Consider the following 15,343-nt stretch of genomic DNA (forward strand, 5'->3'; position numbering starts at 1 on the left):
TTTTTTTTAAGTTTCCTTATTCAATCATAACAACTGCACAAGCCATTAAAAAACTGTTTTTAAAGCTAGATTCAATCCCAAACGAAAAATAAGTATCAAGTGTTGCAGAACCTAAAACACAGAGATTATACAGTTAGTAGATCCGTACTTCAAAAATCCAATACGAGCATTATTCTACAATTTCACAAAAATGTCTCTTTTTACAGCATATTTAGACAGTAAATATTTCTGAGTTTTGTTTTACTAAATCTCTTGTTTGTCTCCTCAAATGGTAACTTCCAAGCTGTTCTTTTTACAAAGAAGCAAGAGAAGTTTTGCGGTTGGTTTTGTATGATTACTTACCAATTACCAATAAGGCGAATAACCAACAAAAATTCACCGGCACTTCTTTCTATACCCACTCCCTGCTTCTATTTGTAAGTATCTTTTGAGTTCTGAGAACTGCATTGCTTTTAGCTGGAAAAGCCATTTCACGTCTTATAGTTGACAAACTAAAAATACAAAATGGCAGTTTGTAATTCTGCATTTGCATTTGAAGGGCTATTGGTTCCTAAACATGGTCTAGATGTTAAGGTGGAGATGTCAGTCAAAAATATGGTGGTACTTACTCTCTACTAGTATATGTTGGAATGTCCCAGTTTCTACCAATTGATTTTTGCAAACATTACAAATACTCTGTTACCTTACAACTTGACCAAAAGAAAAATAAATTGAAGGAAAAGTGGTCGGTAAATTGAATAATATAAACCATATACATAGACAGCCCCTAAAGTTAGCCATATTTTTTCATTTGGACACCTAAACTAAAGCTGAAGCTGTTTCTGTTATCTATTAAACACCTCATAAGGCTGGTTTCTGACTTTATGTTATCTATTAGACACCTCACGTATCCCCAAAATGTGCCTGCTGAACAATCAACTACCACCATTTAAAAATAAAACCAAACCAAAACAAAACAACAGAAAAAGCATCAGAGAGAGAAAACAGAAAAGTAACGGAGGAAGCAAAAAGATGAATCTATAAGAACCAGTAGAACAAAACGATCCCTACATATATGGAAGATGTATCCATGCAAATCCAGCTCCTGAAGAAGTTTACACTCTTCTACTTGAGATTTGAATTTGCCTAAGATTTAGGCATGTGAAGTATGTTATGAGACACTTGTCGTATGTATTCAACCTGCATAACATATGACAATAGCAAGCTATGATTCCAGAAGTTGCTTGGTCCTGCATGCGTATCCCGGCATTTTATATAGCTCTCGGGTGTCCATTGTTCAACTCTCAAGTCTTTCAAAAAAGTAGAGGTATCCCATGTCCAGCGGGGGATTTTTCGAGACCCCAACTTTTTCATCATTGAAAATCACCCACCTGCCATCTTTGTGAATATGAGCAACATAATGACCACACTGTGTAGATGTGCCAATGTGGCTCACGAATCCAAGGAGCCTGTATCCTGTTTATTATCCAAAATAAACTTGGTCAGGCCAAGCGGCATAAAATAATCTAAAAGTAAACCTAAATGTCACCATCAAGGATAGTGATTTTGTATTGGACGAAATACAGAATGCAATGCTATGGGATTTATGCGTAAGAACCTTTTGAAAGAGATTAGGTACTTCTATCATCCTAAAGAGAATTTGAAAGTAGTCATTTATCGACATTGCAAAACCAAAGAAACAGGGCACATAAATAAATTGACTGTGTTGTGAAATCTAATTTGCAGCCCTTGATAGCAATATAATTTAGTGAAAGAAACCCGTGTCTCCAAATAAGAAAATAAATGTTTAGATCAAGAAAAGCATATAGCAGCTATTCTGACAATTCTCAGACCACCACAAAGTGAGAAACCAAGGGGTGGAGCTTTAGCAGAAGAGCAACATTCCCTCCACCCAGTAGCTGAGGGTTCGTGACACGAAGGGGTGAAAAGTGAGAAATCATTGTTGCCCCTGTGAAGGGGGAGGAAGGGGAGAGCTACCAAATGAAGAAAAAGAAACCATGACCAAGATGATTAAACCCAGGTAATTCAGTAATTGGAAGCTAAGTGGAAAAGTTTTAAGCAGTAGAACTAGCATATTCCCTTATAGAAAATCCAAGACCAGATTAAGCAGGAATTTTATAGCTAAAAATTGTCTTGTTCAATAAACTAAGAGGCTCTTCACCTACTACACCACTTAATAAACGGGCTAATGTTCCGTGTCTCGTGCATTTGTTAAGAATATATCAGATCCAAGTAAAAGCAAGAAAGCTGTAAATCAACAAGTAGAACCGAGATAGGGAACTAACTTCCTCCTCCATCAGGCAGCAAGGGATCAACTGCAGCTCCACCACTAGTTGCAGCATCCATGTCTGATGCAGCAGAAGCACTAGGATTGCTAAAAATCCATTCAGTAGCTCTTTCAACATCACCACCCTATGAACAAACATGAACCATGTCATAGGCAGTGAATAACAAGGAGAAAGCTCAAAAAACCCGTGGAAATGAGAAATTTACCGATGCCTTCAGAGCCCTACAAGCAAGTTTCTCCTCAAAACCAAAGGAAAGCAGCGTATCAATTTTTGATTGATCGATATCAGGATTTTGCACGTTTTGCGATATAGGAGCATCAATATCTGGGAAGAAATTACACATCAACATATCATGCTTCTAATAATTGCAAAGACTTGATGAACTTCTGCTCAAAGGAAATATCAAAAGACACCTGAATCATTCATGTGCTCAAGTAACCAATTCATTGCTGCCTCTACTCCACTATTGGAGGTATTAATTGCAGCCTTCTGACAATGGAGAAGATTAAATCCCATTGAAACAAGTTGTGCAACAATATCCTCGTTAGCCAGAAGCTTTGTTGATTGCTCACCATCCCCAGCATCTGGTTTATGGACCAGTAATGAAAAATAATGAGCAATTTAGAACTTATAAACACATGAGAGAAGCCAGCCATAGAATTGACATGCAAGCAGTTATCACAGCCAAAAACTTCTAAAGACAATTATGTGATGATCATATACAAAAGAGATGCACTAAAAAGCTGTTAACATAACCATCCCGGCATCCCCCATCTTGAAAATCTCCCAGGAATTGAAACAATCACAAGCTGGAAAAATGAGAAACACCAAAAATCAATGGCCTACTAGAAGCAACTAATTATCTAGAGCAGGAATTAGAGTAAATGGTGACCCGAATTCTATTTCATGAAATATAGATATCTGAGGTATGTACTGTCAGTTCAATATTAGCTTCTCTCTATACATAGGTAGCTATCTTCTGTTGCTACTCCCACCCGTATAAAATAACTAGCACGCAATAAAATAACACTATCAGACCACTAGAACATAACACTACCAATAATTGAGCAACTGAGGTTTACTGCTTAAAAAACAGTTCAGCAAAAACTTTATGGAAAAAAATTGAAATAAGACATAATAAAACACATTTAAAATACATGGACATCAGATTCATCATTTCAGCATGCTCAATCAATAGAGATACCCAAATCATGTTACAGCCTACAGGGACCATGGAACGAACTAAATAGAGCTAAGCAATGTTCTTTGGTATCTCAACAGACACATCAACTGAACAAGCAATCCACCAATTGATCCAGAGAAAACATTGCAAGCTAAAGGAGCAAGAAAATTATGCTTCCTTACTAGGTCAAGGATGACTTAGCAATGTGCAAATAGAAATGATGGCTGAATGCAGATAAAAGAATAGAATTAAAAACTTAGAGAATAAAACACTCAAAATGAATGAGACTGATCCCAGACACCACCCTTGTCTTATAAAAAAAAGGGGGGGGGGGGGGGGTTGTATGCCACCCAAAAGTTTTGCATCGTTCCACGCCCTAAAGACTACCAATATTTTTGACGAGAAAGATCGCAAGCAATTACTTTGTTTTTTGATCGGTAATGCAATTACTTTTACTTCCAAAGGTCTTTGTCACACTTCCTCTCACAGAAAGCAAAGACCTCATCATTAAAGTATACGAGCGATGCACTGCAGATTCCCACACTTTTGAAGATTTATCTCTTTAATAAGTGAGAGGATTGAAGTGCAAAAAATTCTTGAAAGAACTTGCCAAGCTACAAAAGGGAGGCAAGGCAGAAAAAAAAGTCCTATGAGACAACAAGATAGACATGCTCATATTATTCCAAGTCACAAAGGATTATTGGGCATAAATGAAAGACATTTTTCCAAGATCACTAAGAGATTAGTAAAAAACAAGGAGATACAAACCACTGTCAGGTAATAGCTCTTCTCCTGGTTGAATACCATTACTTCGCATGCCACTTATGTCAATGGTTTCAGGGACATCTATGTAGACATCTAAAAAGTCCATCACCAAAAAAAACATTAGCAATTTAACAAGATCAAACAATGGGCTCGTTAGAATTATTCTACTAAAGAAACAATGACATACCAAGCTTCTTTGGCACCCAGCCTTCCTCCATAACAAATTTTCGCATATGCAAAACCAGATAATCTGGAAAAGAAGTCAAACCTGCAGTTCTATTTATAAAAAAAGTTAAAAAGGATAAAAAGTAGAATCATCAGGTAGGATGCTCAAATAAATAGATAAAGGTGCCAGTCACTGGGCATTAATTTCTTACAAGGCACCTATAATTTCTAGAGGAAACTGTGCATGTTGTGACGAAGAAAATAAAAAAAGATATTAGGCACTCACAACATATTAACCAAGTGCTACTAAAACAACAAAAGAAGTCAAGCTAAACTACATCTGAGCAGCCGCAAGCAGAGGGAGAGGAAAATTGGAGAAACAACTTTTAAGGGGATAATAGCAAGTGTACTTTATAGCTGTTGTCCTAGCCTTTAAAGCTGTGCTGTAAAACTCATGGACCTCCTCAGGAGCTGAAAAACAATCTAAGCAATCCTTCAATGACACCCTCGGGCGGACAATTTCGTCAGCAGACCTGCAGAAACCACACATTTAGCAGAAGTATTATATGAAAGGCAAGCATGGATCAACTAGTCAAGACTCACAGTTCTTTTCCTTCTGCAGCTTTCTTACTCTTCAAATTTTGGAATTCTGCTAGCTCTTCTGGAATTTCACACCAAATGAAATATAAGCATAGAGCCAGTAATGGATATCAAGCTCTTCAGGAATTTCTAACAAACAAATGTAAACTATGAACAGGAAGAGAGAGCAATAAACAAGATAGAAAACTCACTTTTATTGATGGCCTTTTCCAAAGGGATATTAAGAGAGAGAATATAGTCATTCCTCCTGTTGTAAGCAACTTTGCCTGAGGGGCATTGGAGGCGTTCTTCAATACCAAACTTGAAGCTCCTTGACGGATCAAAATCAGGTTTCCCAGAGTTCATCCGTTCAACTTGATCAATAAAATGCAGGAAGAACTCTAAGGCATCCTAGATATAAGTTGCTATTAGTAAACCATAAGAATAGTGATAGGCACTGATAGCGATGGTAATGGCAACAAACCAGAATGAATAGAATTGCAAAACAAAAAGACAAAACCGACTAGGTCTCAACGGAAATGAAGGGAAGGAACCATGAAGCCAAATATGAGCATACACAACAGTTCTGACCACCTTGGTTGCAAGACAAAATGGTAAGAAAACCACAAGGGCCGATGAAAGCATCAAACAAGCCACATATTTTATCAGCTGGCTGGAAAGAGCTCAAATGGAATTTTTCAGCGTGACGCAATACCGAGAGATTGCTGGACTTCTTTTAGTGCTGAGGTATTATCATGCTTTAACCTAATAATCAAAAACAATCTTCTGGTTGTAGAAGTTCCCAAGAATGCTGGTGTACCTGTTGTCTCATAGTTGAAAATTCAGGGTGACTAGCAGCTATTACTGACTTGAACATTCTGGGACGGATACCCTCCTGTTTCTAATAAGTGAAGAGAGCAAACAAATGATTAATAAGAGAGGGAAGATATAGATACGGGTGAAATGATATGGTGAAAAGAGAAAAGATGAAAGAAAAAACTCATGAGTTAATGTTATGAACAATATATAAGAGGTATCTAAAAAATGCCTCACACCTGAAATCCCATACTTATAACAACAAAGATACAAATGTGACAATTCAAGTGCACTACCCCTAAGTAATGAGCATGATTTGTTAATGCATAACAAATGAAAAATTGGAAGCTTTAAAAACTATTTTGGGAAATTTACTAAAAAAAGTTGGTCAATGAACCAGATATCACAAGTTCTGGACAAAGGTTTGCAGCCAACATTCATTTTAAGGCATTGTCATCAATCTTCAAGAAAAAATACATCTTATTGCTGCATCGGCAGCAAATTTCTATCATAATATTAGCAAAATAAATACTATGGACTACTCTAAGAGTCAACCATGTAAATGCAATCATAAAATATAACAAGTTCATATGAGATTTTACCGGTGAGCTATCAGCACTTGTGGTATCATCCTTCTGAATCACCATGGATTAACTATTAGCTACTAAGAAAAAGACAATACAAAAAGGAATAAAATGCTCACACACATACCTCCAGAACAGGAGCCGAATATTTACCAGAAAGCAAGCCATGAGCCAGTTTCGTTCTGCCAGAATACAGGTCAGCTATCAACAAGTTAAGAGCACACAACAAATTCATAACAACAGCTTTCACGAAAAAAATCTTACCAAATATGCAAATCGAAGCATGGAAAAGGCTCTGTTACAGGGATCAGTATTTATACTACTACTACACCTCAATTCCGAATTTATTGGGTAAGCAATATGAATCCTCAATTAGGAATCAGTGTTTATGCGACCAGAAAATTCAGCTAACTGCAGAACTCTAGTCATCGTCATAGTACAGCCTAATTTGCAGTTACAGGGTCTGAACAAACCCTGCTGGATACCCCTCTCCCCACGAAAAGACCCCGAAAAGAAAGAAAAACTCCCTCCGTCACACATGAAGGAATGCAATGTTGGTGCTAATCTTTACATAAATTCATTTTTCATATTACTCCTTGTTCATTAGACTTGCCCGTAACAATGTCTCATTGGTATCAACAATTCAAGCAAATATGCTTTGCAGAATATGAATATCTTCTCAAAATTCTTAATTAGGAGTGCCAAAAGAGCAATTCAGTTTGAAAATGCATAAAGTGTGTGCAGTGACTACCATCCTGTAACAATGAGAAACATAAGTAGAACTCAGTATCAAACAAGACATGCTTTGCTGTGCAGATTTTTGTAGAGCAGTAGAGTGCACAACAAATGCAATAGCTAGTTGAAACGTAATGGTAATGGTAAACTGGAAAAACGAATAGATCCAAGCTACTCACAGCTGCATGTTAAGATCTACAGTTGGATCAGCAGGAGCCATACTGAAAGCTGCTTTCAGACTTTGATCTGAATAGTATCTGATAGAAGATATGGCATCAGATGGGAAGATGTAGGAAAGAAGGAAATCCCAAAACCACTTTAACATAAATGACATTTTCCTTCAATAAATGAACATCAAAGACATTTGCCACGAGTAACATTTATCTTACTTTAAACAAAAGGAACGCATCGAGAACACAACCTGCATTGTAGCAGCCAAGTAGCAACTGCAAGAAAGATATATGAGACCAGACAGTTTCATACATTTCTTTCTTAAAATGAATATAAGACATGCAACGTTGGCCAAGCAGCACTACTAAGGCTAGCCGCACCTGTTACCAAGATTGACTAATCCAGTGTAACCAGGTCCAAAAAGTGGTTCAACATCCTCACCCGTTTCTTGAATCCGGTTCCAATCAAAATTAATATTTTGGTCTAGCTCTCTCTCGGCAGTCGTCATTTCAGTCTGGGAAAAACAAAAAGAATTAGTCGTAATAATAGGAAGAGATGTAATGACAGGATTAGTAACTTATTAGTATCAGCTTTATGCAGGTAATAATTAACAAGTGATTGCTCAATCGCCTCAAATGAAAATGATCACAAAGTATGTAACCAGTTAATGGATAATTTCTAGTTGTACTTACAGAATATGACTCCAAATAATGGAAAGAAATCAAAGTAAGATGTCATAGGTTAGAGAAGTAATCATATAGGCAAGAATATCATTTTCTTAGTTGGCATCGTGCTCAAAATAGGGCTGCAAATGAGCAACTCCAGCTGAAAGAATAATAGAATTGAGCTAACTCTAAGGCCCATTATTATGGAACATTTCCCAATCTTTAGTCTATTGACCTGTCATATCCGTATACATCTTTTCTCACTTCTCTAACATACTATAATGCTGGATGATTCCATTTATTAATCACTAAAAACTATCCATCCACGAAGTGTGGACACCAAACGTATTGTCATACAGCTTTTTTGAATATGTCAAATGTATTGTCACATATCTACAGGTTGATAAACACCCACAGAAACACTCCGTCTGTCCCAATTTATGTGACACTTTCCGCTTTTCAAGATTCAAACTTCTTAATTTTGACCGTGCATTTGGACATAAAATCTTCAAGTTTTTTCGAAATAAAATTCACATATTCGGAAACTACGTAAAAAGTATTACAAGTCACAACAATTAATAATTCAAAATATTTAAAAGGTATATAAAAGAATTACGGTCAAAGTATAATTCTTTAGACTCACGAAATCCTAACATCGTCACATAAATTGGGACGGGGGGAGTATCACACTTGTTGCACATGAGTCTATTTTTCCTCATTCTAAGTTCCAATCTCATAGTCCTCAAAATTAGAAAGCATAATTTCTCAATTGGATACAAATTTGTCAAAAGGATTTAAACTCCTTGTCTCCCTTTCTTAGCCACAAAGACCTGAAACTGACATATACTCAGGATATAATAGTGTCACTGTGGTAGAACTACTTGAAAACAAAGATTCAATTTCAGACATGACTCAGCTTCTTCCAGAAACCTTTTATGTTAACCCTCAAATCTCACACTAACGTCATTTTAAAACCATACCTTTCAACATATACATAGAGAACCTCCTTTTAAGTTCCCTCGCCTACCAAAAAGAGCCCTCCACTCCCCCATTTTCACCTATGCAAAGGCTTCTTGTACTCTTCTGCGTCCCTCGAGCATTAGTTAACCCATGCATATCTATTGCATGTGACAACACATTCTTAACATTTTTCTTAGATATCCCTAACATATCCCTTCCCTGTAAAAGAATATGACCCAATATTAAAAATGTCCCCTACCTTGAAGGTGCTACCAAAACTTAAAGGTATGTTTTATAGAGCGGTGGTCAGACCAACTACATTGTATGGGACTAAGTGTTGGGCAATCAAGAGCTCCCATGTCCAGAAGATGAAGGTAGCAAAGATGAGAATGTTGAGATGAATGTGCGGGCACACCAAGTTAGATAGGATTAGAAATGAAGTTATTCAAGACAAGGTGGGTGTGACCCTATTGAGGACAAGATGCGGCAAGCGAGGCTTAGATGGTTTGGACATGTGAGGAGAAGTACAAACGCATCGGTAAAAAGGTGTGAAGGGTTGACATTGGAGGGCCTAAGGAGAGGTAGAGGTAGGCCGAAGAAGAATTGAGGAGAGGTGATTAGGCAAGACATGGCGCAGCTATAGCTGACCGAGGGCATGATCCTTAATAGGAAGGTGTGGAGGTTGAGAATTAGAGTAGTAGGTTAGGTAGGCTAGATTGTTAATATCGGTAGTATTAGTACGTACTCTCGCTTTCTGTTGGTAGTAGGTTTCTATGACTACCTGTCGTTTCTTGCATTTCGGTCATCTTACTATCTTCTTGTTATTTATGTTGCTTTTACATGGCTTCTCGGTGTTGTTCCTTCCTATTTTTCTTTTCATTAATGCGGTGCTTATGCTTTCCTGAGCCGGGGGTCTATTGGAAACCGCCTCTCTATCTCCACAAGGTAGGGGTAAGGTCTGCGTACACACTACCCTCCCCAGACCCACTATGTGGGATTATACTGGGTATGTTGTTGTTGTTGTTACCTTGAAAATTTTTCCTCTCCAACTGTGACCTGACAATTTCTGGATATCAAACTCATTGAGACCCTAAGTTTTTTTGTTTTCAGGAACTGATTTCGAATAGATTATATTTCTGTACAATATTAAAATTGAGTAATGATCAAACACCCCACATGCCATTAAGATCTTTAAAAGCTTCAAGTTCTACTCTTTCAAAAGACAATTACTTTGTTCAGTCACATGTCCTTCCTCCCTTATGCCTAGCCATCATTTTGCATAAGAAATATAGCTGAATCAATAACCGAACACGTAACATTTTGTTAGATTTTAGCCATGCACATCATTCATACTTCTTGCAAGAGTAAAAATACACAATGTTCATCTATACAGCTGCTAACCTTTTGCAAGGATGAGAAGTCAATACCAAAATGTGCCAGATGTTGAGCTAAAAGTGGATCAACAACGCTTTCATCCTCTGGATAGGAGAAAACATCTGAGCTGCCAAAAGTTTGCAACCAATTAGTAATCAATGAAAGACAAAAAGGCACTTCAGCATGTTACAGACAAGGCAATAGCATCAATGTAGCAACCAGTCTAGTAAAGTCTAGTTACAGGGCCATATTCCATTACCAGATCTTAACTCCTGCATAGCACGTCTAAAGACCATGTACAGAACACTTAATACCAATTCCACCATAAGAAAGTAGCTTGTTCATTAGCTCTTTCTTTCTTTCCTTTTTCTGTTTTGTTTTTGAGGGGCGGGGGTGGTTAGTAATTGCACATATTCTGCGAACCTCCACCTTACACCAAAACTGAAGTCACTAAAATAAAATCAAAACCAAATAACATCCAGAATGATGAAATTTAAACAGTTCAGCAAGCTGTTCAGTTCAAACCCAATAACTAATGCTTTCATTTGACTATAGGCTTACTAGAAAGATATGACTATACACAGGCATTGTCATACTGGGAGAGCAATTTAAGTCTTGGAAAGTTCTCTTTGAATCACGACTTCAAGAAAGAAAGAAAAAAAAAAAGACTAGCTTTGTTGCCCAAACAACCATAAGTTACATTCCACAAATCATAAACCAAGCAGATCTGCAGTTAAAATAATTGTGGTGCTTATAGTTGAACTGGGAACACCCAAGTACAAAAAGAAGCCAGATAGAATTGATGTCGTTCTCAAGATCAACCAAAACAAAAAGAACAGCTACCCAGAAACTCCAGTCAACCAAAACAAAAAGAAGAGTTAAGCAACAAATCAAGTCAGCCAAAACAAAAAGAAGAGCTAAGCAGCAGGTCCAGTCAACCAAAACTGAAAAAAGAGCCACGCAGCAATTCCATAAACAGCTCTGATCATGAGGATACACAACTTATAAGATGGCATTACCTGCCCCCTCCAAATCAGCAGTTATTGTCCCAAGCTTTACAGCAAGTGGGTAACCAGTTTCTCTGTAATGGTTAACAGCATGGTCATTACCACCAGTTCCATCCCAATTTTTTCTACCACATAGGATAGTTCCATCAGTTAGATTCAGCCAAAGATTTTCAGTTTTATCACACTTGGCACATTTCCAGCCCACTGGTGGAACAACAACTCCATTGTCAAGCTGTAGCAGATCCGTGGCATATTTACTGACAAGCTTCTTATCAGCAGTCCAGGACGCCAGTTGCTCTTTTCTCTCAGCACCTTCAGCAAGTAAAACAGCATCAACTGCCAATCTTACCTGCAAGTTTGGGATGAATGTAAGCAATATATAGATGTGTTCATTTTACTGCAAACAAAAGGAAAACTGTGGAAAGATATAAAAAGAAATATGTACCTTTTCAGGCAATTCCACTGATGGGAAAGGAAGAGTAACATAATCAGGCAATATAACTATTTCATACGCTTCTTCGTACTGGGGTTCACTATTATCAAACCCTCCGTCGATACCTAGAAGGAAAATGCATAAGCCAAGTCAATCAATCAATCAACTATGCTTCAATCCTAAATTAGTTGTGGTAGGCTAAACTCTCTGATAAAAATCAGAAAATGGGAACTTATACAGTTCTTTATTCTTCTTTTTCTATTTTGCCCTAGATTTGAAGACTTGGATAGTTGTACGCTAAAGTGCATTCAAGCTATACTACATGTGAAATGTTTAACAGTTTAAATACCTATAGCCAAGAGAGTGGGTTTTTTGGAAGGTCTATCTTCGGCATCTTCTGTCTTCTTTGTCTGCTTTATATGCAAATAAACTGGGTTCCCAGTCTTCTCATAGTTCCAACCAACATAATCCTTTCCAAATGCAAGAAAAGCATTCATATCAACAAACAGCCCACCCTCGGATTTCTGGAAAAAAACAGCAATGAAACATTACTACTGTAACTAAATAAATAGAAACTGCTTCATAAGTGAAGATATATTTCCTAACTGAGCATTATCGAATACGGATGTAAAAGATCAAACTAATAAAAGTAAGCACCAATATGGCATTTCATAGAGGCTACAAACAACTACTACTATGCGCCAATCCTAAACTAGCTGGGAATGGCTATATCTATTCCGCTCTATTTTGACCCTGTTCTACAACTTCATAGCCGCTTTAGGAAATCAAATTACTCCCGGCAGTAGCAGAGCTATGTAGAGCCAGGGGCTTCAGCTGAATCCCCTCGTCAGAAAATTATACTGCATAAATAGGCAAAAATGAATTTCTTTTGTTTACATATAAACTAAGTGTAGTTGCAAAGGAGTTCAAAAATTGCTTTAGTTCACAAGTTCAAACTTTAATTTGGAATCCCCTTGCATTAAATTCCTGGCTCTGCCACTGACTCGAAGTACTAATCACAACTGCAGGCTTCTAACCAAATCGGAGTGAACCATAAACCCTAGAAGAAACTCGTTAACCCTACGGGACTAACATGCACTGACCTTATTAAAAATGGCACAAGGCCAATAATTACAATCGTAACAACTTCCAGCAATTAAGCAAACGATATGAAGTAAAAATAGAGCGAGATGGTACTTGAAGATTGGAATTAAGGATATTACCGGAGTATCGAAAGAAATGCAGCACTCGTGCTTGTAGATACGAGTTGTTGGCTCTGGAATCCGAACCCGGCCAAGGTTCGATCGAAGAACCTCCATAGGGTTCTTTTTTAGATTCTTCTGTTACAATCAGCGAGGGCAAGGGTAAGAAGAGATGAATGAATATTACAACAACAAGAAAAACGAAGAATGTGTCTTATATGGATTCTTTGCTCAAATGTTCAGCAACCGCCTTTCTCCCAGATGAAGAAACCAGGCTAGGGACTATGGAGTTTTTGGGCTTTATTGTTATGCACTGGTTAGGTGTCTCCAAAGACCTACTAAGCTTTTGTCCCCGTTTTCACGCCAGAATTAGAGAAGGGTTAATATCCCGCGGGCCTCGAACATCAGTTCATTTTTCTCCTTTCTTTCCTAAAATTCTTTTTTTTTTTTCCTTAGCTATATTTAAATAATTTAACAACATAAAATTTTGATATTTTTATGTAACTTACAAATTATTTGCTTGATAGAATTTATTATCATCTAATTAATAAAAGTATGTATGTAATTAGGGCATCCTATCAAAGGAGACTTAATTATTCGAATTCAAGATATGTATTTAAGGGTAAAGGAATCTTTACCATTTCATTATAATTCTTGGTGATGGTGGCTCATGAAGGACTCATTATGGAACAATTTCATCAAGGCTAAATATGCTAGTAGATAATACATTTGTTGTAGCTCGGTCGAGGCCGGGACACTATAATGTTATGGCCAAAATTAATGGAGATTAGAGCCAATTTGTAGGAAATGATTATTTGAAAAAAATAGGAGACGGATGTCACGATCCAAAATCTATTATAGGTCGTGATGACGCCTAATGTCGCCGTCATGCAAGCCAACGGTAATTTACTAATTTGATTACCTATTTTATTACTTTCGAAATCACAAATTTTAATAAGAAAATGGAGATTTAAACTTCTAAATCACGGGAACGTACAACATTTGTAATTTATAAAAGAAATAAAAGGCGATAATAATATACAAAACTCTAAACATCATCTAGCATAACCCCAAAACACAGTATCACAAGTGCATGAGCATTTTTCTAAGGAGTACAATAATAATACAACATCTGTCCAGAATATAAATAAGACAGGATAAAATAAATAGTACGATGGAGACTCGGTAGACTGCGATGCGTAGCCTGGAATGCAGCTCACATAAAGTCTCCTCAACAGATGCGCCTACGGGCCAAGATGATCACCAAATGAACGTGTCAGATCCTGCATATTTAGTGCAGAAGTGCAGCATGAGTACATAAATCAACGCGTACCCAGTAAGTATCTAGCCTAACCTAGAAGAAGTAGTGACGAATGGTCGACATCGACACTTACGAGAGGTCCAAAGAAGCAATATGATAAATCATAAGCAGATATAAAGCACACAGCAATAATGGGGTAAATCTATAAATTACATAATCTTTCAAATATTTCTTTTAAGGTATCAATTTCTCAATCTTGTATTCTACTTTAATAGCTTCGAAAATATCAAGTGTCAATATCAAATAAATAAGGAATACCATATAAAATATCAGGCATCAATGAAAAGATTATCTCGTGAATATTCGGACTACTAGCGATATAGCGCACGATTTTGCCGAGGTCGTTCGGCCCGATCCAGAATAATGTGTACACTGTCGAAGGTCGAGCGGCACGAACCATTGATGCATCTATTATATTGCCGAGGCGTTCGGCCCGCTCCACAAGAAAGGAAAGAAGTTACCAAATTACGAGACACGTGCTTACAATACAGTACATGAGCACAAAGGGAATATAATCTTTATCGTTTCTCAATTTACTAGCCAACAACTCAAGGTGATAAGGCTCGGCCTAGTATACATATATTTATTTCTAAATCAATTTCAATTGTAAATTCAATTAATTAGGCCAACAAAAATGAGTCCAAACAATTCAAATATTACATGATAAAGTCCTAAGTCTACCCGGACATAAGCATGCTTTAGCTACGTACGGACTCCCATCACCTCGTGCATACGTAGCACCCACAACTAGTTGCACATAACAATAATTATCACCTAAGGGGTAGTTTTCCCCTCACAAGGTTAGATAGGGGACTTACATCGCTCCAAAGTTCCATAACCGGCTCCAACACCTCAAAATGATGCATGTCTCTCCAAAACTAGTCAAACAAATGTGCAAATTCATAAATATATACTTTATTACCCATAATTAATCAATTCATAACAATCCCCAACTCCGCTCTAAAAGTCAATAAAGTCGACCCTCGGGCCCACGTGCCCGGATTTCGAAATTTCTTAAAGATAAACTTTACCCAATACATTACGAACCCAAATATATGATTTCTTTCCAATTTCATGATTGTTTTCGTGGTAAAA

The 15,343-nt window shown here is 37.2% G+C and overlaps 1 protein-coding gene across 2 annotated transcripts; it reads right to left on the reverse strand.

Moving 5' to 3' along the window:
- Positions 1 to 992: 992 nt before the first annotated feature.
- Positions 993 to 13,290, reverse strand: LOC104108758 (ubiquitin carboxyl-terminal hydrolase 14-like). Of its 2 annotated transcripts, XM_009617876.4 has the most exons (20): positions 12,949 to 13,290; positions 12,075 to 12,249; positions 11,738 to 11,850; positions 11,305 to 11,641; positions 10,313 to 10,407; positions 7,667 to 7,800; positions 7,505 to 7,561; positions 7,295 to 7,372; positions 6,508 to 6,562; positions 6,399 to 6,431; positions 5,801 to 5,881; positions 5,193 to 5,391; positions 5,005 to 5,062; positions 4,812 to 4,934; positions 4,424 to 4,512; positions 4,240 to 4,329; positions 2,702 to 2,872; positions 2,494 to 2,612; positions 2,286 to 2,412; positions 993 to 1,455 (listed from the first exon to the last, which is right to left on the reverse strand). In XM_009617876.4, the coding sequence occupies exons 1-20, from the start codon at positions 13,042 to 13,044 to the stop codon at positions 1,277 to 1,279; spliced, it is 2,409 nt and encodes an 802-aa protein (XP_009616171.1). In that variant the 5' UTR covers positions 13,045 to 13,290; the 3' UTR covers positions 993 to 1,276. The 2 variants fall into 2 exon arrangements, with proteins under 2 accessions (XP_009616171.1, XP_009616172.1); XM_009617877.4 differs by lacking the exon at positions 6,399 to 6,431.
- Positions 13,291 to 15,343: the final 2,053 nt, after the last annotated feature.

Source organism: Nicotiana tomentosiformis, chromosome 7 (genome assembly GCF_000390325.3).
Source record: "Nicotiana tomentosiformis chromosome 7, ASM39032v3, whole genome shotgun sequence".
NCBI lineage: Eukaryota > Viridiplantae > Streptophyta > Magnoliopsida > Solanales > Solanaceae > Nicotiana > Nicotiana tomentosiformis.